Source organism: Myripristis murdjan, chromosome 1, assembly GCF_902150065.1.
Source record: "Myripristis murdjan chromosome 1, fMyrMur1.1, whole genome shotgun sequence".
NCBI classification, from domain to species: Eukaryota; Metazoa; Chordata; class Actinopteri; order Holocentriformes; family Holocentridae; genus Myripristis; species Myripristis murdjan.
The window spans coordinates 12,337,802-12,362,887 of record NC_043980.1 but is presented as its reverse complement, the minus strand read 5'-3'; the positions used below and the strand labels follow the sequence as shown (position 1 = coordinate 12,362,887).

Genomic DNA, 25,086 nt, shown 5'->3' with positions numbered 1-25,086 from the left:
TCACCACGGTGTCTTTGACCCACAAGCTAATTAGAAAGAGCAAGGCAAGATAAGGGAAAAGGGCTTTTCCCTCCTCCATCCTCCTGCCTCCTCACCAGAGAGCTAATGCCAGCCCAGGATTAAAGCTTAGAGCTTTCCACATTCTTGAGGCACAATGCTCGCCTTCACCCAAAGGAGTAGAGATGCGTGGGTTAAGGTCAGTAGCACAAGAACAGCGAAGAGTAGCATCTAAAACACAATCATTCATGTATGAATTCGTAATTTTTTCATTGATCACTGCTTCATTTTCACTCATTTTCTTAATATTGATCTTAAGGACCTGTGTGGAATGATATGTATGCTGATCACGTTGTTTGTGTAAAGGTTAGATAATTTGCATTTTTGTAAGTGCCCAGTATAGCAGTACTGAAAGAGTTTACTTACAGTGGTAAATAGTCATTAGCAAAAACACACTGACATGACACATATTTGAATGAATGAGTTTATTCTCAATAAGGCATGATGACATATGATGATATACTAATCATTGCTTGTCTCGCTTACATGAAATCTGCTTGAAATCACAGGACTTAAGGAGAAACGATACGTCTCCATCTTCACAGTACAAAGCAGCTTTCCCTATAATGTCATTAAAAGTAATGTGACAGCTTTCTTAAACTTACGGCCAAATAAGACCAACTGAACAGACGCATTTTATTTTAAGCTTGGAAGACATGAAAAAATCAGATGAAAGCCAGTAGATGGTATTTCTCGCCTTTACCTGACTAGAAGCAGCACAACTGCAGTTAAAACACAACAGATGGCTAAGCACATATGTTTGAGTAGGTGGAGCATAAAAAGAACGGAGCAAGAAGCAGCAATAGTTAAGAGAGTAATTCATTTTAAATGAGACAGAAATTCTGAAATTATCTTTGTCTTTGCTTTAATGTGGCGGCTACAATCGATATGTCTGTTTGTGTCCCTGGGGTTGTACTAGTTAAGCTACAGAAGTGACTTGGGGATATCATCGGGTAGACTGTACACCAGAATACCGGTGAAGGTGCAGAGGTTGCGATCGCTGTCTGCCCACACCCAGGATTTGGCCTCCAAGCGGACATCAACTTGGTCCCCTTTCTGAAGAAGCAGCACCACTCCGTTTGACCCGTTGTCTGTGATGTCAGTGGCGGTTTTGTGTTCGGCAGAGCCTACAACCACCTCTCCGTTCTTGTACAGCAGTAAGAAGCCGGGGTTTTCACCGTTGGCGTGAGAGTAGAAGGTGAAGTGGTAAACTCCTTTGACTGGGGCTGTGAAGACTCCTGAACAGGGAGTTAGGAAGCGGAAGGTTATGAGACTCAGTTCAGAGGAAATGAAAGTCAAATAACTGGTGAGCTGAGTTGATGTACGGATGCACTTTTTCATCACTGAATTTTTCAAGAGGCATCAAGTGGCACAACAATCCATGACAAAATTGTTTTTACGGGCAAGTCTTCCTACCGTTGCTACATTCTTATGCAATAAAAACAGATGCACCCTGACAATGACAAGCCAAGTCAGGCAACTCCAAAGTAAAGGCACAGTATGCTCATGTGAACAGGAAAAAGATGAAAGAAACAGAGAAACAGAAAGAGAAGCACAGGGAAGCAAAGACGGGACGAACAGAGGATTAAAGAGATATAGGGAAGAGAGGCTGTGGAGGAGTGAATCCAGTTTCCAGTAGTATTCTTGCCATGAGAAAATGTCACATCTCAGGAAAATGTTCTTTAAATAGATGGGAATCTAAAATAATTCTTACTTATTAAAATGTTTTTTCATTGTCATCAGAGTATAGAAAACCTCATGAAACTATGAGAATCTGAAGTCCTGTCTTTGCATAGAGGCACATTATGTTGATTTCTCTTGATCCAAACAAGCAGAGGATTAAAAGTTTCTTTTGCACATAAGAGTGAGGGTGATCCAATCAGAACATGGCCTCGGTTTCTTTTCCTCCTGCACCCGTTGGATTGGCAAGCTTTATCTGCAAGAAGACTACACTTTGCACTAGATTTACAGTCTGACTTTACCATAAATGAATTCAGCCATTGCTCCAGATAAGAGGGTGTGACACATTACCTGTTTTTGGATCGTAGCTGTCACCAAGGTTGGTTATGATCTTCTTGTAAACAAGGGTTGTCTCAGTGTTGAATGGCCCTATGTGCACTTGGTTCTCTTCCAGTGCGGCTGAGAAGGCCACTTTTTCTGTGAAAAAATGAAACCATGATGGGCACGACTGAAAGTGTTGTTTAGAGCTGCAGAAGCCAAGATTTGCATGTTAAAAAAAAAAAAAAATACACCCACATCATCAGCTTAAATCATGAAGTGGAGCTGCAGCTCTGAAAAGGGACTGACCCATCTCTGTAATTTAAATGCTGTAGATTCTCCCTATTTGCCCAAATGAAATTCTGGTGTCAATCATCGACACTGGCAGGAAATTATCTCCATGCCCAGGCAGAAATGGAAAATAAAACTGTCTCCTAAATGGCAGCAAGGGAGCCCTTCATCCAGAGGAAGCTTTACTCAACAACAATGGATGAAGCTCCTCATCGCCTCCGCCCCATCAGTCATTAAGAGGAAGCCATTTATGTCCAAGGAGTGCATTACTGGGCATTAAGGCCTACATTCAAACAGTCTCTAACATTGCATAGCCTTTCTGTAAATGTTTATCCAAGGCATCTTAGATTTGTTCAGTGCCTGTTTTGCTTTTTTTGTTTTTTTCGTATGGGTTGCCCTGGCAAAAATCAGTCCATTTGATCCTAGCAGCATGTGTGATCTCATACCCACTGGGCACATATTGGACACATTTATTTTTAGTCATGTTTTAGACAGCATCACAAATAAAATGCTATTGGTTGATGTAAGCTCAGGCTTACCACTATGTGTAAGCCACTAGTATTTTCAACGTATCTGTGCACATAGTACCACTATGTGCACAGAATAAGTTACTGAGGCAAACTACATTACAACCAAATCCTTTCTATTGTGCTGTATTTACCTTGACTCACTGTTGTCTTCACCTCCTCCACCTCTGTAGCTGTTTTATCAATCACATTCTTCAGCTCCTCCTGTATATCTGCATTTGTTTCCAGCTTGGCTTCCAGCTCTGTTGAAAATGCAGCAAATGCAATAAAAAAATGATGACTTGATGCAGGAATAACACAACATGACGTGTAAATACATAGAAATAGATGATATATTCATTCACTCAGTTTGGAAATACCTAAATATTTCTTTATCATGAAATAATATTTCTCACACCTTTCACTTGTGGATATACATAGGAGTATAAATAAAAGATGACATGATACTTACTGTACTAATATGACCAAATCCTTATCAGACAACTTAAAGATTTATTAAATCAAAACAGTAACATTGTTGAAGGAGTTGTATCAGTAATATTTCCTTGCCTTTATCAGCGGTTTTGAGGGCTTCCATCTCAGTCTCGGCTTTTTCAAGCCTTGTGTTCATCTCTATGTCCAGATTCTCCGTAGCATTCAATCTGGCCTCCAACTCTGTGAGATGAGTTGAGAAGAATAAAAACTGTGTCCTTGCAGAGATAAGATGCATTACCGCCTCATAATAGCCCATTCATTCATTCATACGATGATCAAAGCAATATGCGACAGAATGATAATTCATGTAAAGGACAGTATATATATGCTGTCATCTATTCTTTATTCTCCTGACCTTGACCCACTGTCTGCAGTGCCTTCATTTCAGTCTCTGTGACTTCAAGACGTGTTTTCATTTCCTTGACCAGGCTTTCGCTGGTTTCCAGTCTGGTCTTCAGTTCTGGCGGATTAGATGAGGTGAAGGACAAAACGCAGTCATTCAGCCCACAGAATTCATATCAAATCTAAATGAGTGATGAGATGAGTTTGGACAGAACAGACTGTTTTGTTCCATAATCATTACTTGTTCACAGCTGAATGACATTTGAATGGCATCAGCTCATGAGTACAGTAAGTTTTACCTTGATCAGCCGTCTTCAGTGCATTCACCGTTGTCTCTGTGTCTTCAAGCCTAATGTTCATCTCCTCATTCAGCCTCTCGCTAGCTTCCAGTCTGGCTTCCAGTGCTATTGGAATAGATCAGCAGAGTAAAACCCAACCAGTTCAGGTGAAAAATTCAGGCAAATAGAAATTATCTTAGTTATAAGTTAAGATGATAGTTTGATGACACTGATTCCCAGCGACCCTTTATTTTCCCCTCGTAGCCTTTGTGTATATCCACAGTCTAGCAGCAAACTCTCATTTGGGTAATTTATAGCATAAATACTATTCTCATCATATTCACCTTACCTTGATCAGCTGTGTTGAGGTCCTTCACTTGCATCTGTGTGTCTTCAAGCCTGATCTGCAGTTCCTCATTCAGGCTCTCAGCGGCTTCCACCCTGGATTCCAGCTCTGTGAAGAAAAAACAAACAAAATAAAATATGATTTCAGTTCAACAAATCTAAATAATGGTGATGAGATGAGACACAATGAATGGAAGGCCACGGATTTCCACTGGTCATGGAATTTCTGGAATATCCTGGGATTTTTACAAAGAGTCATGCTTATTTCACACAATCCTTAGATTAGATGGTAGTTTCCAACCTATCCAGTTTCTGAAACCTGGACTTTTCTGGACTTCTCTCCTTACGAAAACAACATGAACTAGTCAAGAGGAAAAGTCATGGAAAGGTCATGCGATTTTGCATCAGGGACATGGTAATGTTATGTAATTTGCATAATCTCAAGATCATAAGGGTCTGGAGAAATTCAACCAGAATGGTGGGACAGAAAAAGGCAGGGATGCTGTCATCATACTTCAAATCACCTCAAAACAATGCAACTGCACTAGGGTGGAGGGTGGGGCTGGTGCTCATGTGTGTATTGGCCTAACAGCAGCACCAAATTAGCTCAGTGTAGAATAAAATAACCTACCATACATGTTCTTTTGAAATAAGCAGATCAGATCCTTAATTCTAAGCAAGAATTTTATAAGATGTGAAGCAGCTGTTATAACCCCCAACTAGAAGACTCTGGTCAGGAGGCTCTGAGGTTTGTGATTGCTAGTGTAGCCAAAATAGCAAAGAAAACTTGTTTCTACCCAAACAGAAAAACAAACCAGTGGTGCCTCTCCAGGGTTGTGTGTTTTCAAACTCAGAGTCAATCGAATGGCTGATTCTGGCTCCACAAGGTCTCATTACCCAAAATTTTATAATGAGAATTCCTGAACGTCCTGTATAGACTTAAAAAAAAAAAAAATGCACAATGTATTGAGTCTGATCTCTTTACCTTGATCAGCAGTCTTCAGTGCCTCCACATCTGCCTTGGTGTTTCCAAGCCTTGTGTTCAGCTCCTCATCCAGACTCTCGCTGGCCTCCAGTCTGAGCTCCAGCTCTGACAGATAAAATTAGGGTGGGAAATATATCCTGAATTTGCCTGTTCCAGCAAACTGGAATTATTGTCACGTGATGGCATGAGTAGAAAGGAGAGTCGATTAGGGCTGCCTGAAAGTCGATGATTTCAGATAATTCGTTTGAAACCCGAGTCGACTTGTGATGCCTCAAGTTGAGCAGTTGTCATTATTTATTTATTTATTTATTTATTTATGTATTTATTTTTTCAGATAGTTAGTGAGCATTGCAGTATGACAATAACACAAGACACATTCTCTTAAGAATGTACTCGGTATATACTGCAATAGTACGATTTGTACGAACGAACGTACAGCACTAGAGTCGATGCAGTCATTATATACGCATATTTCAGTCAACTCAATGTAAGAAATAAGATTTACCGACTCTGTCTTAACTGCATTATCTTTACCTTGATCAACAGTCTTCAGTGTATTAGTTTCTGATCCTTTTACTCATAATTTGATCACACAAATGTCAATAATCTCTAATATGTGTTCACGTACCTGTATTTTTCTGCTGTAATTGCTCCACCAGGTTTCTTTGTATCTCTGCCTGGTTATCACTGGCATTAAGTCTGGTCTGCAGTTCTGGTCATTACATGGAGGGAGAAAAGAGTGCAAAATATTAAACCGTCCATTATTACATGATTGTACCTTTCATTTGAAGTACAGTATACTGCAGAAATTGTCAAACATAATGATACCGTGTTAATGTGGTTCATTTACCCTGATCAGCAGCCTTGAGTGCCTTCACCTCCGTGTCTGCAGCTCCAAGCTTATTTGCCATCTCGGTCAGTCTGGCATTCAGCTCTGAAATTAAACAGATAAATATTGCATGAGTTTAGCCATTCAGTCAAATTTGAATCATGAGATGAGATCAGATCAACTGAGATGAGAGGGAATCTACTTTACTGGTCATTAATAATTGAATCGTTTGTGTAAATATTACCTTTATTTTCCTTCTGTAGTTGCTGCACTCGTTTGCTTTGCCCTTCCAAATCACTGGCATTGAGTCTGGCTTCCATTTCTGGTCATTTAGATGAAGGAAAGGCGATGAGCCAAAAAAGTAAACGACTCCTCATAAAGGATAAGGCATATACAGCGTTTAAAGATTAAAACTGAGCTGCACAAATAACTACACTCATCTCCTCAGCTGAAATGCCAAAATGCAGCTGAAATGGAGAAAAATATCCCGCCCCCATTTATTCAGACACCACAAATTCATTCTACTTTCCCAAATTAAATTCTTATTTCATTTTTATTCCTCTCTCTTCTGTTGGAAACCGTATTGAAGTTGACTTTAAACATCAATTCTAGTCTCTTAATCTCGATGAACCCACTGAAGTGCGCCTCTGTATCTGCTTTTCGACTCTTGGTTCTCACCTCAGAATCAAAAATATTTTAATTACCAATACTTACTTTAATTATTATAAATAAACTGGAATCAGTCTTACACTGGTGGAGAATCATCACTACTGATAGTTTCATGGCACATTCTGGCACAAAGCAGCTAGCATTGTATTTTGAATAGAAATATTTGAACGCAAATGTGTAGATAATTTAGATAAAGTTATGATACCTGTGTACTGCCACACAACCTGCTGCACCAGCTTCCTCTGCTCCTCTTCCTGCATCTCACTCACTCGCAGCCTGGCCTCATGGTCTTCAGTTTACATGTTGGAAATCATGCAACATCAATTAATATTTCCTCACCTGATTCAGACAGAAACTTTTTTCAGCTTTTTAGAAGTTTTTGAAAACAGACTCACTCTTTAATTGATACCCATGTTATGGAATAAATTGCATGGATTATAATGGTTCCTACTTGGCATATGCCATACATGAGCTTTGTTGAAAAACTGGAAACTTGAATTTGGAATTTTGGCTCATTTTTGTATTTTTGTATTTTTTTTTTTTTTTTCATGCAACACAAGTTCTTTGAGTTTATTTTGATCTGTAGTATTCGGGATGATTACTGCTTTACATTGACTGACAAAGCAGATATTTTTGTCTGAAACGTAGTATATGATAGTGTTATCATCTTTGTTGTTGCAAATGTACCTGTATAGCCCTTCTTCAGCGCCTCCACCTGTTCCCACAGCTCGTCCATCAGGCTCCCCGGGGTCGTCAGCATAGTCCTCTGGTCTATTTGTTTTTCACAAAGGACATAATGCAGTATGAGTTGAATAAAACAAAGGAAAAATAACAAAACATTATATTTCCTAGCACTAAGGAAGCAAAAAACAAAAATCGTCCATTTTCATTTTCTCAGAATGGGCTGTTGGTATCAAGTCAGGTTTTGCAGGAAAAGCTGCAGTATTGGTCCAAAGCAAATCTAAGTTATGTGAACACTGTATACTTCTATTTAGTCCCCATAGTGATGTAGTCATGGTGGTATTATAGTAGTAATACAATTGACAGAAACAAAGCAATATGATATCCTCAGTTATACAACAGGAAATAATGCAATATACAGCAGCATCCACAGTTTGGCCATCTCTCTCTTGAATAAAACCCATCCAGTGAGTGGTACTAGTAATGGGTGGTGTTCATATCAAGCTCGGTGAATGACGGCTGTTTTTCGTTAGTTTTGATGTAAATCTGAGGTTAACAATGCCAATGCAAAGAACCATCAGCGGTAAAGAGGAGGAGGGTGTTGCCTCCATCCACCATCCTGTCACCCTCTGCACGTACCCTGCACTTTCTCAAGTTCGGCCAGTCGTTCCCTGGTGTTTCTCAGCTCATTTCCCTGCTCAGCCAAAGCAGAGGCCATCTCTCTGAGCAGAGTGTAGGTATCTTGCTCACTGGGCTTGTCCTGACCGAACCTCTGTCCCAGGACGTTGGCCTCGGACAGGCAGCAGCCGAGCAGGACTATCAGGACAACCCTCATCTTTGTCTCTGGCCTGCAGAGTTGAGTCCACGCCTGGCAGTCGGCAGGGGGGCTTTTTAAGAGGTGTGTGTCCGTGTGAAAGGTTATGCAAGGTTTGTATGTTGTTTACATGTAGGTGACCATTTGAGGTTCCCTGTTTTCTGAGGGAGGGTGTCCACTAGGTTCAAGGGTAGAGGGACTGAGATAAGATGCCCGAAAGGAGATACTGTTCGGGAAAAAGTCATGATAATTTTCCCGAATCCAGGCGAATCCATGACAGCCTTATCGCCTGATCACAAATACGTAATATATGATCCTGAGGGTTTACAAAAAGCATCTAAGTCTGTTTCAATTTTGAAATCATCTTCTTCCTGACAGTGGCTATAAATTAGACAGAGATCCATAAGGAGGTAGCCAAACATTAGCAGTTGCCACTCAATGATAATTTAATATTTTCTCAAAGTCACAGTGTAGAGCCAGCCTTACAAGTTCTGAGTGCAGATTTTTGCTATGATGTGCATGATGATGCTCAACTGTGGTGAAAAAAAACAAAAAAAACAAAACAATATACTGAAAACAGTGCATTTTATAATCGCTGCTGTGCCCTTTCAAGACTCCGCTCGTGTGACTGTCTAGACGGCCAAAACCTCGGGTCACACACACACCGCCAACCATTCCGACTCTAATGACTCATGCTGTAATTAGCATTCACAATTAAGACTCTCAAATTGCTCTGGCACAGCGAACATCGTTTATTGTGCTCACATTGCTAAACCTCAGTGACCACAAGGGGAAAAGGTCAATGGAAACATCAGGGGCAGCTTTGTTGTTGTTTTTGTTGTTGTTTGGAGTTCAGTTGGAGTACTACTGTTATGTAATTAGACATAAATACATATACAGATAGTTGTACCATAGACATAGTTACATAATAGAGATTCACACTTGGTTAATAACACCAAGATGAAGAAGCAGATGAAATTGAAATTACTTTTAATAAGTTGGATAACAGTTTTCAGCTGTTGATCAATGCTTTTAACTTCTCTATTCAATTTGAATTTGCCATTCATGTCTTAATTGCATCATTTAAGCTGCAATATTGCCTTTTACTGAGAAGTGAATTGAATTGAATGCAGCCAGAGATTTTTATGTTTTATATTATTTTTTATGATGTATGAAAATAATGCAAACTGTAGGCCTATATTTGATTTGTCACATTTTCAAGTCACGTTTTTATAACATTCAGCATTTATGTGTGTGAATGCAAGCACACGTGTATATTTTTGCCTTTGTGTACTAATGCAAACAGGTGGACGTATTGCGTGTCCGGCTGTTGTGAATGCCTGTTTGTGTGTGTGTGTGTGTGTGTGTGTGTGTGTGTGTGTGTGTGTGTGTGTTAGAGCTGGAGGAGCCTGCTGTGGGCAAGGCAGAGGTCAGGTGTTAAGCAGGAAAGGTTACACAAGAGATGTAGGACAAAACTGCACTTCCACATCCAAAAGGTTTTGTTTTTGCTCATGTTCATATGCATGGTGTGTGTGTGTGTGTGTGTGTGTGTGTGTGTGTGTGTGTGTGTGTGTGCGTGCGCGCGTGCGTGCATGTGTGTGCATGTGGTACAAGGCTGGAGGAGCATCCCAAGGCTCCCATAGTTGCTGTGGAGGTCAGGTGTTACTCAGCAAAGGTCACAGGGCAGTGTATTACAGAACTACTCTTGCACACCTAAAGTCGCGTGTGTGTACACGTGTATGAGGGACTATTTGTTACTATGTATCTGTGAATGGGTACGTTATACATCTGTTCTCATTGTATTTTTTCCATGTGTCTATTTATGTGCATGTGTGCGTGCGCATTGTGTGCAAAGTGTGTGCTTCATATGTGTGTATGTGCACTACATGTGAGCATGAATTGCACATGGCTGCATCTTTTGCATTACTGCCTTTGTAAGGGAGAAGCTGGTGTAGAGAAAGGCTGGGATAAGTGCAAGAAGACTGGAAGTGTAAGTGTGTGTGTTTTTAGAATAGTGTGTGTAGTGTTGGTCAGAGTGAGAATAATCCACAGGAAATCCCCGTCTTTGTTCCTGAAGAAAACGTCTTAGTTGAAAGAGATTTCCCAGGATTTGCTGAAGCTCTTCGCTTGTGTCCATCACTCTCTTTGGCTGCCTCTCCTCTTCTGTCTTTGTCTCCAGTGTCTCCTTTGTGGATCCTCTAGATGCACCCTCTATAAAAATGTTCCTCACTTGATATTGTTTATTTTTAGTGGAGGCCATGATCTAAATGCAACTCCAGCATCAGCTACATTTCCATTCAAATTTTACATATATTTGAAGCGCATTTTTGAAAAATTGGCAGTATTTCCATCAAGTACATTATGCAAATTATTTTGAAAACCACATGAGTGTAAGGTATTACATAATCCAATTTGGGTTGCCAAAACTTTCTCAATATGGAGTGGTTTGATGACCCCTGGGAATAGTAATAAAAATAATGATACTGGCCCTCACTCAGTTGTACATGTCTTTTTTAAAGTCCATCCACACATAACGTGTACTCCCATCCATAGCCATGTTTTTTTTGTTTGTTTGTTTGTTTTGTTTTGTTTTGTTTTGTTTTTTTTCTCATCAACAAAAAAAAAAAAAAAAAAAAAAAAAAATCTTCCTGCTATGTCATTGTTCGGTCAATCTTTTTTACATTTTATCTTTGTCAACATGCCCTAAACTACTGTCTCATCTTGTAATGGATCTGCTTCATTATGCAGTAGCTCCAAACATCATAGAAATAGTGCATATACAAAAACACACATTCCTCCCACTGTCACTTAAAACAGCAGGGCTGACCTCTGTGCCCCGCTTGCCTCCATGACATAATTCCTTATCTTTTATTGATAATTCTCCTCTGGTAAATCGCTGACTTGGCGGCTCCTCCTCTCTGACGTGCAGGAGCGGGAGGAGAAGGACAGTGGGCTGGGATGGGATGTGGGTGTGTGACTATCTCACAACCTCTTATAATGCTAGTCAGCAATCACTCTGCTAAAAGATTGCTTTAACCACTGGTTTGGGCCCAACTTCCTTAAAAATGATAATCATCACAGACGGACAAATGAAAATTTCATTGCCCACAAACCCAGCTCGAGCAGCGGTGCTGTTATCAACCCTCCGAACCTCAAGATGATTAAGGAAACTCAATTTCTTAATGTGAACTCACTCACCAGGAAGAATTTTTAACTATTTTATTTTTAACTTTTTTTTAATTCACTCTTGTCCTAAATGTGGCTGAGGTCTAGTGGGAATCGCTGTCTCGGTGAACTGTCCCCTGAAATATTCAACCTGTGTTTACCAGCTGTACTTTGTGTCCAAAAGCATTTCGAATGCCACCCCGTCACACTATGAGAACTATTTTTATGAGGTGCCCATGTTGTAAAATGTGCTGCTGTGACCCTGTTCTGTCTTGTTGGCTACCACCTGACCCCCTAACCAAATGCCAGCCTCCCTGTCAGAAGTGTATTGCTTTTTTATCTTCTGTTGTGCTGAACCGTGATGAAGTTATCATTGCAGGTGAATTAATATCCATATATAGTTCTCACATAGCAGTTCTGCCCCTCATATTCATAGAGATACTTTTAATTTAACATGTGTGAATCACCTCAGCGCTGTGGACGCACAGTTGATGTAGATTCATGTTGATCTGAATCAGTTTACTCATGATAATATTAATCCATGTGTAAAATTGGCTTATTTCTTTCAAAACAAATCATTTGGGAAGTGGAATAAACCAACCAAGCTCATCCATACTGGATGTTCTTTCTGCTACTGTACATAATAAAGAATTGATGAGCTCAGAGTAAATGTAGGAAAAACTATTGATTTCATAGATACTGAGATGGTGAAGTTTTAGGTTATGAAAAAAGTTGTAATTTAAAATTTGTAGAACTTGCTATAATTTTATGGCTATTTGGGTCCAAAAACTCACATTAATCCAAGACTTCATGAAGACAGTTGTGTTTTCATGCAGTTTAGAACAATATCTTAAAACATAACAGAGTTTTTTTTTTTTTTCTTCTATGTATTCTGTGCTTATGGGAGACCACTTCATGCTCATTAGTTGAACTAACTAAGATTATAGGAATGGCATAATAGGGTTTTTGTTTTATGAGTACACTCTTGTTTTTAAACAAGATTGAACTAAATTACAAAAAAAGTGTTGTGCATATTATGATTGCACAGTGCACATCACATATGCAGAAGGGTCTTGGGGATTTGCCTGCTCTGTGGATTTTGTAATGTTGGATCTGGCTAACAGGATGGTATTGCATGTAGGATAAGTGGCTAAACTTGCCATGAATGAATAATGTACTGAAAGATTTATAGAATCTCTGAAAAACAAGTAAAAAAAAAAAAAAAAAAACAGCTTTGTTTTCAACTTGACTGTCATGAATTTTTCAGTGTATCCTACAGGCTTTGAAGTGTTTTCATAAGACCTAAACCCATAAAGGAAACATGTGATTCCTCCGTTTAAGTTAAAACTGGTGTTCGGGAAGCCATCTTTATTTATGTGCTCAGTTTATTTGCTGCAAAACTGCGTCTAACGCTGTCATGTTAGGCAACCATTTCAGCCAGGAGAGCTACCATCTGATCTGAGCAAACCATCCACTTAAACTAAAATGCACATGTATGCTTTTAATTGCATGTAATTATGTGCTGGTCTTTCTGGTTTCTTAAGGCTAGTCCAAGACTTTTAAACTTCAACCCCTAAAAAAAACTCTGCACATGACAGATTGTTTTGTGTCTGAGTCGTACAAAGACACTCACGTCAGCTGATTAGGTATCAGACACTTTCCTTGCAGGCTCCCAAATCACCACAGCTCGTTCCGCTTCACCTCACTGTAAACTGGGCTCTCACTGGCTCCCAGTTGTCTCACACGTTTCAGCCCCCTGCAGATGTTGGGTCATGATGCCAAACATTTTCTGCTGTTATCAGGGTAGCTGAGATCAGTGTGCTGACATTGAATCTGTAAATTCCCATAATTCTCCTGGCCTGTGCTGTTTTATTCTCAGTTTTGTAATTTTTGTTGTTTAGACTCACCGTTTTCTGCTCTTCCCTCCACAGATCATAGCATATCAGCCATATGGACGTTCTGTAGACTGGTGGGCCTATGGAGTGCTGCTCTATGAAATGCTGGCAGGACAGGTGAGTGGTATACATGCAGGTACACATACACATGGTTATAGTTTTGTATTTTTTTCATTTTTGGTTTAAAATGTCCATTTTTTCTTTATTTGTTCATTTGTTTGCTTTTTGTTCATTCATTTATTTACAAAAGGGAGCAAACGGTGATGTCCGGCCTGGTGCTCATGGTTGCCCTCATTAATTTCATCAACTACAAGGGCCACAATTTATGCTAGCAGACACTGTGGGGGCCGGACTTTCAAATAACAAAATTTAAATTTATTTAGGCCTAATTATCCTATTATTGTTTAACATTTTCACTTTCTTACAAAATTAATGTTATTTTTGTGAGCCTATATCAGTGCGAACAGGCTCCTCAGTCTATGATAATGACTAGATACTTGACTAGAAAATGCTTTCAACAGAGCACAGACCTCCGCCAATGAGGCAGTTCACTGACGAGTGATGCTCCAGAAATCTAAATGCAGAATGCAGTCCTGATTGGCAGGAAATTTTAATCAACTTTACCCAGTTTGATGCTATAATGCAGTGCTCTGATTGGTGGAAAATGCTCGCAGGAAGAAAAGCCTTTTGAATTGTTTGTCAGGCAAGCCAAAGCCAAAATGTCTTCGGTTCCACGGCGCTTACGTTTATTGGATTACATGAGAGCAAGTGAAAAAATCGGTGCAATTGGAATTCCAAACTAGTCAAAAATTCATTCTCCTGCCTGCAAAAAAATAACAAAACAAAAAAACAAAACAAAAACAAAAAAAGACTGACATTTGATATGTGTTTTTATTTATGTATTCATTTTTTAGATAGGAGTGTAGTTTTCATTTTGTTGTTTTCTGACTTTTTGTTGTATTCATTTTAGTTTGACTTCACAATAACCTTGAAACACACACGCACACACACACGCACACACACACACACACACACACACACACACAGACCTGCACCACTTACATAATTGCCTGCTGCAAATTATGCATACAAATCTGCACACACACAAGGTCGTCACAGATTGCTCACACTCAGCGACTCCCACATTAACGTTCCCCTCCCACCAAGGCTCTGCTAAGATCTAAATGTAGTCAGGTGGTGCTCCCAGAAGACCTTCCCACCATCACTTTCATAAACACACAGACACACACACATACTCTCATGCCATCTGCTGTCATCTCATAGGACGCATCCCAATTGGTCCAGCCTCTTTTATGCGGCCAGCTCAGTTTACTTTTGACCGTGGGTTGGGGCCAGATGTGTTGTGTTAGTTGACTTTGACTACCAGGGAGGGCATTAAAAGCCTCATTCAAAAACAAACAGCAGACAGACTTCTTGGCACCTGCTGTTCCTGTTTTGTTTCAACCTATTTAATATTTGATGCCAGCAGTGGCAGTTTTAGACAAGTTTAAAAGCTGGCAACATTGTCCTTAGGAGCGTGTCGCCGCTGAAGAGCATCCGCCAGCTGACAGTTCATGAAGTTGTGGAAGTTGAAGCAAAAAATACTGGTGGATGTATTTTTTTTTTCCACTCCCAAATTGGCTGACAGAGCTTGTGCCAGCTGTTAAACACAAGAATTACATAGATTAAACACATTACATAGATGAAAATGAACAAAATTGTTGATTTTCTTTTTTTTTTAATCTTCTGTGTATGATGCAAGATGCATGTAGGAGATAATATCCACACTATATACAAAATAAATAAATGAAATAAAATAAATGAAATAAAAACACCAAAAAATCACCTTGCCTTTCAGGGCCCCTGCATGACTGACTTTTGGAGTAGAATTTTTATAGCCTGAGCTAAATGAATGAAAGTCTTGGCTTTAGTTGAGGCAAACTTAATTCTGTGTTTCCTCTCATGAGATATTATGATAATTAGGCTGTTTTAAAGAGTATGTGTATGAAGGTCATGCAAAATAAAGGACTTAGTGCAGGGTACAAAGGCCATTGAAGGTTGTACCTGCTCAGTTAACAATCTAAATGTCCACTGTGTAATTGAATGATGTAATCTGCAACTACTGTGGCTTCCTACTGGCAGGGCTCCCTGCGTTCAAACCTCCACAGTTGATCCACAACGTGACAAAACATCTGGTCTTCAACCAGCCCAAAGCAGCACGTGTCGCCCCAGGGCTCACATCCCCCCGGTGGCTCCCAGTTACTGCCCACATCTGATTCAAAACTTGGTGCCCGCTTGCAAAACTGCAACTAAAGCACCTCCTGCCTACATGAACTCTGCCAGTGAAAGATGCTTGGCACCAATAGACTCCTTAGGTCATCTAGTTTCATATGATGCCAGCATCTTCACTCAAACTTTAAAACTGAGCCCGCTGCATCCTCTGAAAAACGGCATGTCAGTTGTTTTTATCTTCTGCTTTGGAGATAGTAACTCATGCGTATGAGATAGTAACCACGTAGCAGATTTTAAGTCTTACGTAGGTGATAGTGTCTCCTACATAGAAGATACACCTTGCCTTTCAGGGCCCCTCTCTGTCTCTCTCTCTCTTGCTCTCTTGCTCTCTCTCTCCCACTCTCATGTGAAATCAGGTAAAGGGGGCATGACGCAGACAGCCTATCTCTAGCTGAAGGGGCCAGTGGAGTGGAAATGAAGAATAATTCATTTTGTGGACTGTCATAACACCCACATTATGGTTACTGATGATAACCACAGTGAGGGGAAAAGAGCTGGGTCATCCACTCCATTTGCCCCGCAAGGTCTTCCTCTGAAACTTGCTCCCACAAATTCTCCACCGTCCCTCGATGTTTTCTCTCTCTTCCTCCGTCTTTGTCTTCTTAACTGTTTTCTCTCCTTCTCTTTGTCTTTCTCTCCATTTGTAGCTCCCTCTCTTTTTCCTCCCTGTGTCTGCCTAGTGCCCTGTTCTGCCTCTTCTATGCCTCTTGCCTCTTCTGCTGTTGCTATTTTGTCTTTTCTCTCTTGAGTCTTCAGTCATTTAAGGACACGTTTTTGTGAGACTGATCAACTTTAGCATACACTGTGTTGTATAGGGATAATGGGTAAATTGCATTATCCAGAGTAAGAAAGATGACCTCTTAGTAATAAAAAGTTTTCAGTGTCTTTCGTATGGCCTCTAGAGTCAAAAGTTTTAAAAATTAAACATCATTTAGTCAGGGTAGCTGATCTTCCCAGGTTTATTTTTGGATTTTCTTCAAGTGAATAACCGTATATTCATCCGCAGTGCAGTGATTTTTGCTGTGCACGGTATCCCATCATCCACCACCTTCACCTCTCATCAAAGCAATAATAAAGATTACAGTAATGCTAAATTTTATTCATATAAGACTTATTAGAAGTAGAGTTAACAAATGCTTAACACCTCAAAACAATCTTTTGATGTTTCTTCAGCGCAAAGAAAATATTCATTTTGACTGGAGATTTTTGCTCTTCTGCTTCTGCCCCAAGGCGGCTGTTTGTTTCAAGTTGTTGTTAATGAAAAGGAACATGGTGTAAACATGACAGAAAATGTTTTTCTGTCTGTAGCCGAAGAGGAAAAACTAAACACTCCTACCTACATATCCCAAGTGAAATCAGCCCAGACTCTGTTTTATTGTATTTTCTGCAATAACCACTTAAATTTCCGTGTGTTTTAAGGAATTCGCATCCCTTGTACCCCCTCAGTCATCTCTGTCACCTGTGCACTATGCTTGAATATTGCTAATATCCAATTAAACAACAACATATCCTGTCATCCCTGCTCTATTTCCACCTTTAGCCTCCATTTGACGGAGAGGATGAAGACGAGTTGTTCCAGTCCATCATGGAGCACAACGTGTCCTACCCCAAGTCCTTGTCGAAAGAGGCCGTGTCCGTCTGTAAAGGGGTGAGTTGGACTCCATTGTCGTCAATGCAAAATTGAATTGAATTGAATCTTCATGATGAAATACATTTGATAAAACTTTTGGTAAAACTTATTGTGGTCATCACCCACTATGAAAAAACATCAAACGTTCCTTTCGTCAGGGCATGGTTTCATGTAGTGCTACCTCACGTCTCAGAAAAAGGCACTGAACTGGCCCGATATTTAACCTGAGAGTGCTTTCTTTCCTTTTCACTGCAGCATCCACAATAGGCTTTCTCACTTACCCACTTACTGTGCTTATTAGTATTATCATCATTATTATTATTTACCTCATTACACTGAGGGCTGTTTTCCCCGGACCTTTTTCTCACCAGGGTGGAAAAGCCTCTCAATCAACATTTTAAGCCACATGCCACTCATATTCTCCACTGGAGCCAAGAAAATTTAATTTAGAGTGCAGGTCTATCCTGAGTGTTCAACTGGTGTTCTGTGTTTCGGTGGGGTTTTTTTTAGGCTTCAGGACGTCCAGCTCCATTTCCAATAAGAATGAAGTGGGGTTTTATTTTAATACTGCCTGGTATGCATGTCTGAGTTCCTGCTGCTTCCCTCCTCACTCCCTTCCTGTTACCAGATGCATAATTAAAACTTTGCAGGGAAACTATTAGATCATCGCCATTGCTCAGTGGATTTGGTGTATGAACGTTTTATTCCAAAATGCAGTTTATCTATTTTCGGCAAGAGGCTCATCATACAGAATTTCAAAAATATCAGGATTCCTCCTATGCAGTAGGTAAAAAAAAGAATCATTAGTTAAATTTAATAATAATTAAGAATAATAATTTATCACTGGAAAGGTGTCATTTTTCCACCAGTGGAATGTGTATTACAGACTGTACTCTCTTAAAAACTAGAGGCATTAAAAGCAAAAAGGAATGAAAAAAATACTCTACTGCATGGAAGAAGTTATTTAGTCCATCGGTCAAAGTCGAAGGGTGATTCAGAAACTCCCTCACTGAAATGGTTCAGACAACAGAAAATATTTTTCAAGCACAGTTTGGCTGGCAGACTTTCAAGCCACAACCAGAATCTACCAACATCTCTGTGCTGGCTTTTGTCAGCTTTATAGAATAATAGACTCATAGTTTGTATGTTTGTCCAGCTTTAAAGGTTAAATCCAAAATATGATGTCTAGAGTCCAAAATACAAAGGTCACCTCACTGCTGCCTGTCATGTTGATTGCTTGTGATATGCTGTACCTGGACAGGTGTTAGGTGTGGGTGTAGAGGCACAGAGAACTGAACCGTACAGTACATGCAACAAAAAGACCACAGTTTCAATGACAGAGAATCTCTCCATAAAGTATTTGCCAATTTAAAATAGACAGTGACAGTCCTCGGGCCTGATACGTAAGCAACTTTTTTGAACGTATTTGCAGCTGTTTTTATTTATTTATTTATTTATTGCGCAATAAAAGCAAAACATCAGAACAAGAATGAAATAACAATAGATTGTGCAGGTGAGATACAGAAAACCTCTAGGGGCTTATAAGAGAATCCCACCTCAAAATTTGATTACATAAAAAAAGAAAAAATGTCAACAAACTAACGCTACTCTGCTTAACATCACATCTAACAGCACATCTTCAGTTTTCTAAAATGACTGAAAGGTTTAATTTTATTTCTACATATTCTTTGTACGCTAACACAGCCTGCTACTCGTAAATGTTTCCTTAGGGGTGTCTCAAGTTGTCTGCAGGGTCTTGTTAAAGCCACTTACTCACCATTCAGTGAAGGATTCGACAAACACTGTGGTTTATTAGGCCTCCTCTGACATCTAGTTCAGCCTGCCACACGGTCTTTGATTTTAGATGTCATGTCAGAAACCTCTGTATGCTGTTGTTTTCAAGTCTGCCGCTCAAAACACAAGGTTGCTGAATTCAGTTTCTTCCACAGCTCACTGCTCCAGCTACAGCAAGGTCATAATTAGCACCAGGGCAGATGCACACCCACACACAGACTTTAACCTCTTCTTGCATGACCTTCATTGAACACCAATGAATTCCTGCCAATATGTAGCAGGGAATATTGATAAATCAGGACATGCTCGTCCCCATGGAGCTGATATACATGACGTATGGGTGGGCTTCGGCGACTATTGATAAAATCTGAGTTGCAGATGGCGCTGAAAGACACAGGGTACCTACTCTGTGCATCCAAGGAGAGTTTGTTTGTTTGTTTACATTCAGGTTAATTGATTGACGAAAGATGAGACAGGTTGCAGATGTTCAGTGTGTGCTTTAGAGACGTCTTCATATCGTTCATATTCAGCCAGTGAAGTCGCTGGCAGCATAACTACCTCCAGCAGCCGTTTTGATGTTCAGAAATATTGAACAAACATGAATGAAATATGAATTTTATTTCAAAACTGCATTCTATCTCTAGAAATTACGATTTGAATACGGGTTTAGAATATTTGAGCTGCGTGATGTGTGGTTGTTTTATCTTGTTAACTTGTAATAAGCCTCAAAAGTGGACAGATCACTCAGAAGTTGAGGGGTATTCGGGCGTTAACTTCAGTATAAATGGGTTTATTTAATCGTCCAGAATGTGTTTAACTGCTCTTTTTACTCAACTAACACGGATAACACTGTTGGTGACCGAACTGATGAGGAGTGTGTGTGTGTGTGTGTGTATGCATCCCAGGTTTCCTTGGAGCATCCACAAATCCTCACAAGTACTGCAGAAGTGTGTGTGTGTGTGTGTGTGTGTGTGTGTGTGTGTGTGTGCATAGAGGAAATTTAACAGTGAAAGCGGCAGTTTTATTTCTGTCCAGCGGCAGTGCAGAGTTGATGAGCTGTGTGATAACGTGCTTCGTCTCCCTGTCCCTACCTCAACTTCCTGAGCCTCACAGAGCATCACTCAGCCCTCACTCTCTTCCCCCCTCTCTCTCTCTCTCTCTCTCTCTCTCGCTTTGTCTTTCTCTGCCCAGTCTTTGTCTTCCCTTTTGTTTCACTCTCATTCACATTTCCATCCACTCCTCCCATGCTTTTTCTTTTTTTTCCCCTTTTACTTCCTCATCATCCTTCTTTTCCTCATACTCATCATTGCTTCCTCTCTCTTGGCTTGTTTGTGTGTGTGTGTGTGTGTGTGTGTGTGTGTGTGTGTGTGTGTGTATGTCTGTGTGTGGCCTGGCCTCAGTCCCAGTCCCTGTCTCAACCCTTGTTAGGCGTTGCTGTAACCCTCCCTTAATGGATACGTAGTGCCTGCCAGCAGTGTGACCCAGAAAAGAGAGAGAAAGGAAGAGATGGGAGGGAATTAGGGAGGAAACAAGAGAGAGAGAGAGAGAGAGAGAGAGACTGGAAGAGGGAGAGAAGGTGCAGATGGGAAGATGGGGAGAGGATAGACGAGGTGATGCTGTCATGGGAGTGATGCCAATAGAGAAAGGGATAAGAAGAGACTGTCAGTGGCAAGAAAAGGAAAAAAAAAGACGAGATGATGTGTGGGTGAAGTGGAATACCTGCTGTGTTAAGTCAGTAATTGCAATAACAAAAAGCCAAAGCTCAGCCTAAAGATATCTTCTTATCACTACAGCTTGATTACATAACTTCTTCCACCACGAATACATATTTTTCTCAATATCATACCACAGTCTCCCATTTTGCTTGTCTGACAGGCATTACATGTATCTCTCTCTACAGTTACTTTTGATTTAGTGTTACAAAATGAACTGGAAACTGTTGAGCAGCCTCCTTTAGAAACAATTTACTGAAGTGACCAAAGAGGATCTGTACGCTCTGGAAAGGTGGAGGAATGACTTCACTTTACAGATGCAACTGTTTTTCTTTGCGTAATAATTTTCTCAGCTATTAAATCTTAAAAACGCAGCGATGAATTAATAATGAAACTGTGGTATAATTGCAATGATGAGTAAATGTATGTGCAGTATGCAGGATCCAGTGCATTGGCCTTTTGAAAGATAAAATTCCTGCAACTTTTCACTCCATCCATCCATGCAGGTCTTATATTGCCATGAATGTAGGTCACAGAATCAGACAAACAATACTATTAGTTAGTAAGAAATGGAAGTTATGGGAAATTTTTGCAGCTGAGATGCGATAATTCATAATTAAGGTTGTTTGTTTAATGTTTTCATAATAATATAACATATTTTCTTTTATTAATCTCTTGAACTCTGCTGCACCTGCAGGTTGGTTACTGCTGTACAACCAAGCTTTGTGCCAACCCACAGGACTTTATTTTAGATTCCAGTGGCAATCCCAAAGTTTCTAAATATTCCAAATATGCTGCAGGCAACCCGTAGGCTATTTCAGGTGGTAACTGTAGCCTGGTGATGGAGGACAAGCTAAATATCGGACTCGATTCGGGCTCAGACTCAAAAAAAAAGAATGCCTGTCGGGTCGGGTCAGGCTTGCTTACTGTGCTCTCAGGTTGAGTTCGGACAAAAATATGCGTCCCGATCTGCAATCTACTGTGAATATGTCACTTAATATTAGTGTGATGTAGCTTCAGTAAAGCAATAAAGTAATAGAAAGTAATAAAGTAATCTGAAGTAGGGCTAATCTATCAACTATTTTTACGATTAGTCGATTAGTCAAACGATTAATATGACCTAGTGCTGGGCGGTATGACCAAAAATGGATATCACAGTATTTTTCAAAATTATATCGGTTTCACGGTATATGACGGTATTTTCTTTTTTCATGCACGACTGGGTGTTAACCACATTTTCTAATGATTTAGAGAAGAATTACTGCAGTAAATTGACTTAGAATGACCTATTTTACTGTCATGAGGAATGAATTCTGGACATTAATGTCCAGACAACTGGACATTAATGTCCAAGTTGTCCACCCTAGTATTAATACAGGTTTACATGGCTACACAAAATGAGGCAAAGAGGTGGCACTCATGATTCTAATGAAGTGAAGGAATCAGAATGCATGACAGTTGCAGTCAAAATACAGAACCTTTCTATTATGCAAATTTAAGGCCACTTGCATTAATATGCAGACTAATTTAACAATATGTTAAATTATTACTATTATTATTTTAAAAATGTGAATTACTTATCAAACAGACCTAACAATTCAGCTACCAATGAATGAGCAGTAGTATGCATGTGATAACATAGATTGAAAAATAAGCCGAAGTGATACCTCTTCTCTGAATAGACAAGCTAAGCCAGTGTGCCGCTGTTAGCCACTGAAAATAGACCGGAGTGGCAACTCTTCACTTTGTTAGACAGTCTATGTCAGTGCGCTGCGGTAGCCTGGAAAGTTTCTTTGCCTTTGCCAGGCGGATTTTTTGAAGCCGAAGAACTTCCGAACAGCCGACACAGCTCCTCTTTTTGGTAAAAGTTCTTCAGCTTCATTTTCTGAGTCCCCACTGCTTAGTGAGTGCAACTGCAAAAACAGTCCCCCCTCCAACGATGTCCCGCGGCACTACATTCCGCGTGCTGTTCCCAACATTACGTGCGCCACACACACACACACACACACACACACACACACACACACACACACACCGGTATTGGGGTATCTGAAAAATGCATATCATTAAAAAAAATAACACCGGCATTCGGTATGAACCGGTATACCGCCCAGCACTAATATGACCCGGTTTTACTAAAATTGCTGTTATGTGCGACGTATTAACGTGCATCATTAAGTTTCGTTTCTTGAAGCAGCGGGGCACAGTCAAAGTCACCTAGTGTTGCTTTAACTCATTCGTGTGATTAGACGTGGTAAAACTCTGATGTTTCATGGTGTCTCAGTAAAGAGCAGTGAAGGATTTATCCCTAACAGACTGAAATGACTGAAAATGTACTTCTTGGAGACCACAGCACCGTGGCAAAAGCACAGAGGTTAAAAAAAATACTTTGCTGTTTCAACACTTTTACTGTATATCCTCTGGAACCTCTTCAGCTAAATACATCTGGGAGTGGAAACACTTTGTCATGTTTTATCAGCAGGGTAAAGAGGGGAAATGAAACGTTTATTCTGTGCACAAGTGGGATGCACCTTTGATGAGATGATGCGCCTCAGAAGATGGGAGCTATTCTCTCAGCGCCGGCGAATAAAAGGGGCTTTGAAGAATGACGTGTGTGTGTGCGTCTGTGTGTGTGTGTGTGTGTGTGAGAGACAGAGAGACAGAGAGAGCGTGTGTGTTACCCCCCTCCTCCGAATGTGCTGGATCAGGCAGTTGTACCTGGCCAGACTCCCTGTTGAGTCAGAAGCCCCATCTGCTTCCTCTCTCTCTCTCTCTCTCTCTCTCTCTCTCTCTCCGCCCCTCTCTCTCTCCCCCTCAGATCTAACATTTGGTTGTCCTCAACACACACAGCAGGGTGGCTTAGAAGTTATACGCGCTGTTTGAAGCAGGCAGCTACACCTTTCGCTGACAGTTCATGACACACCGAGACTTCAGTGCTAACAACTTTGTAGACAGAATGATTAAGTGTTTCCCTTTACAAAATGTCAGCACCACATTATTACTGTTTTTCAGAGCATGTATTTCCAGCTGACTAATGCCAAAGTTTCAAATGCGAAAACTTGTAGATGCAGGCGGACAAAAGAGAGGCAGGCAGGTGTAAATACCGGAGGCTAGACGGAGAATTTGAGTGACAGCCCGGCCGACCAACAGCCAGTCGGTTTCAAGGACGTTTCAAGGCGTCAGCTGTGTCACTTTGATGGTTACAGCCTTCTGTTTGCAGCAGGATGTTTTCTCACAGTCGGAGACAGCCCTGTGAACAGACAGAAAGCTGCAAATGACTTTGCCTTCCTCCTCAACAGCTGTCTCCGGCTGGATTCACACCGCTGACTCAGATGTGGCGCCGCTCGTGGCCCATATGTAGAAATGAAAGAGGAAAGCTGGCTGGCAATCACAGACACTGTAGAAGTCATATCCATCCATTCTGACCATTGTAGCTGATCTGACAGGCAGAAATTATGCTTCATCTCCATAGCGACGCTTTATTGACAGTCAAGTAGATTATGTGAGCTGTGCCCAGGGCTCACGCCACAATCCTGTTCCATCAACAAAACAAATTGGGAGAATGTTCACACCTCTTTTCTTTTCTTTTTTTTTTTTACACATAAAAAACTTAATAAAAGATACAAAATGTAACTAGTGGGAAATGTGAGGGAGAATTGCTTAACAATCCTCAATGGGCTTGAAAAGGGTTGGCGTTATTGGAAATCATTTGGCAAACCACAATGCATCCCATCAACACCTATCTCCTATACAGCTGTAATGAATTAGTCATGGTCATAAGACACTCGCAAATACACACACACTCATAATACATGCAGGTACACACAAATCTAATCATTAACAAAGAGTATCCACTCGTGCGATTTGGCTTAGAGTTTAGAAGAAGTGACACTTGTTACATTAACTAATATGCATACGTGTTCAGTAAATAATATCTGAAATGGTGTTTATGTTTATTCTGGAAAAAAAAAAAAACTTTAATATTTTTTATCTGTGTTTATATTTGCAAGACGGTGCAACACACACCTCACAAAACTACATCGACTAAACTCCCTCACCGCTCCTCATACATTTTGATAACCCAGCTCTGGCAAAAATCCCACTTTGCCAAGAGCCAAGGTGGAAAAACCATTCTAGGGTTAATTAAATTAGGCTGAAGTCAGTATGAATCGATTTCCTCGTCTGTGTATGTGTGTGTGTGTGTGTGTGTGTGTGTGTGTGTGTGCTTGTGTGCATTACGCTTCCATTTAGAAGCACATACATTGATTTAATGCTAATATAGAAATTTGTTAAATTTATATTTACAGT

The 25,086-nt window shown here is 40.3% G+C and overlaps 1 protein-coding gene across 2 annotated transcripts in view; it reads left to right on the top strand.

Annotated features, from left to right (window-relative positions):
- The window catches only part of prkcaa (protein kinase C, alpha, a), a 213,788-nt gene that overhangs the window by 168,466 nt on the left and 20,236 nt on the right, over positions 1-25,086 (top strand). For both annotated transcript variants that reach the window (XM_030061000.1, XM_030061008.1), the window contains 2 exons: positions 13,387-13,467; positions 17,183-17,290. In XM_030061000.1, coding sequence (XP_029916860.1) covers positions 13,387-13,467; positions 17,183-17,290 — 189 coding nt within the window. The remainder of the gene's footprint in view (positions 1-13,386; positions 13,468-17,182; positions 17,291-25,086) is intronic.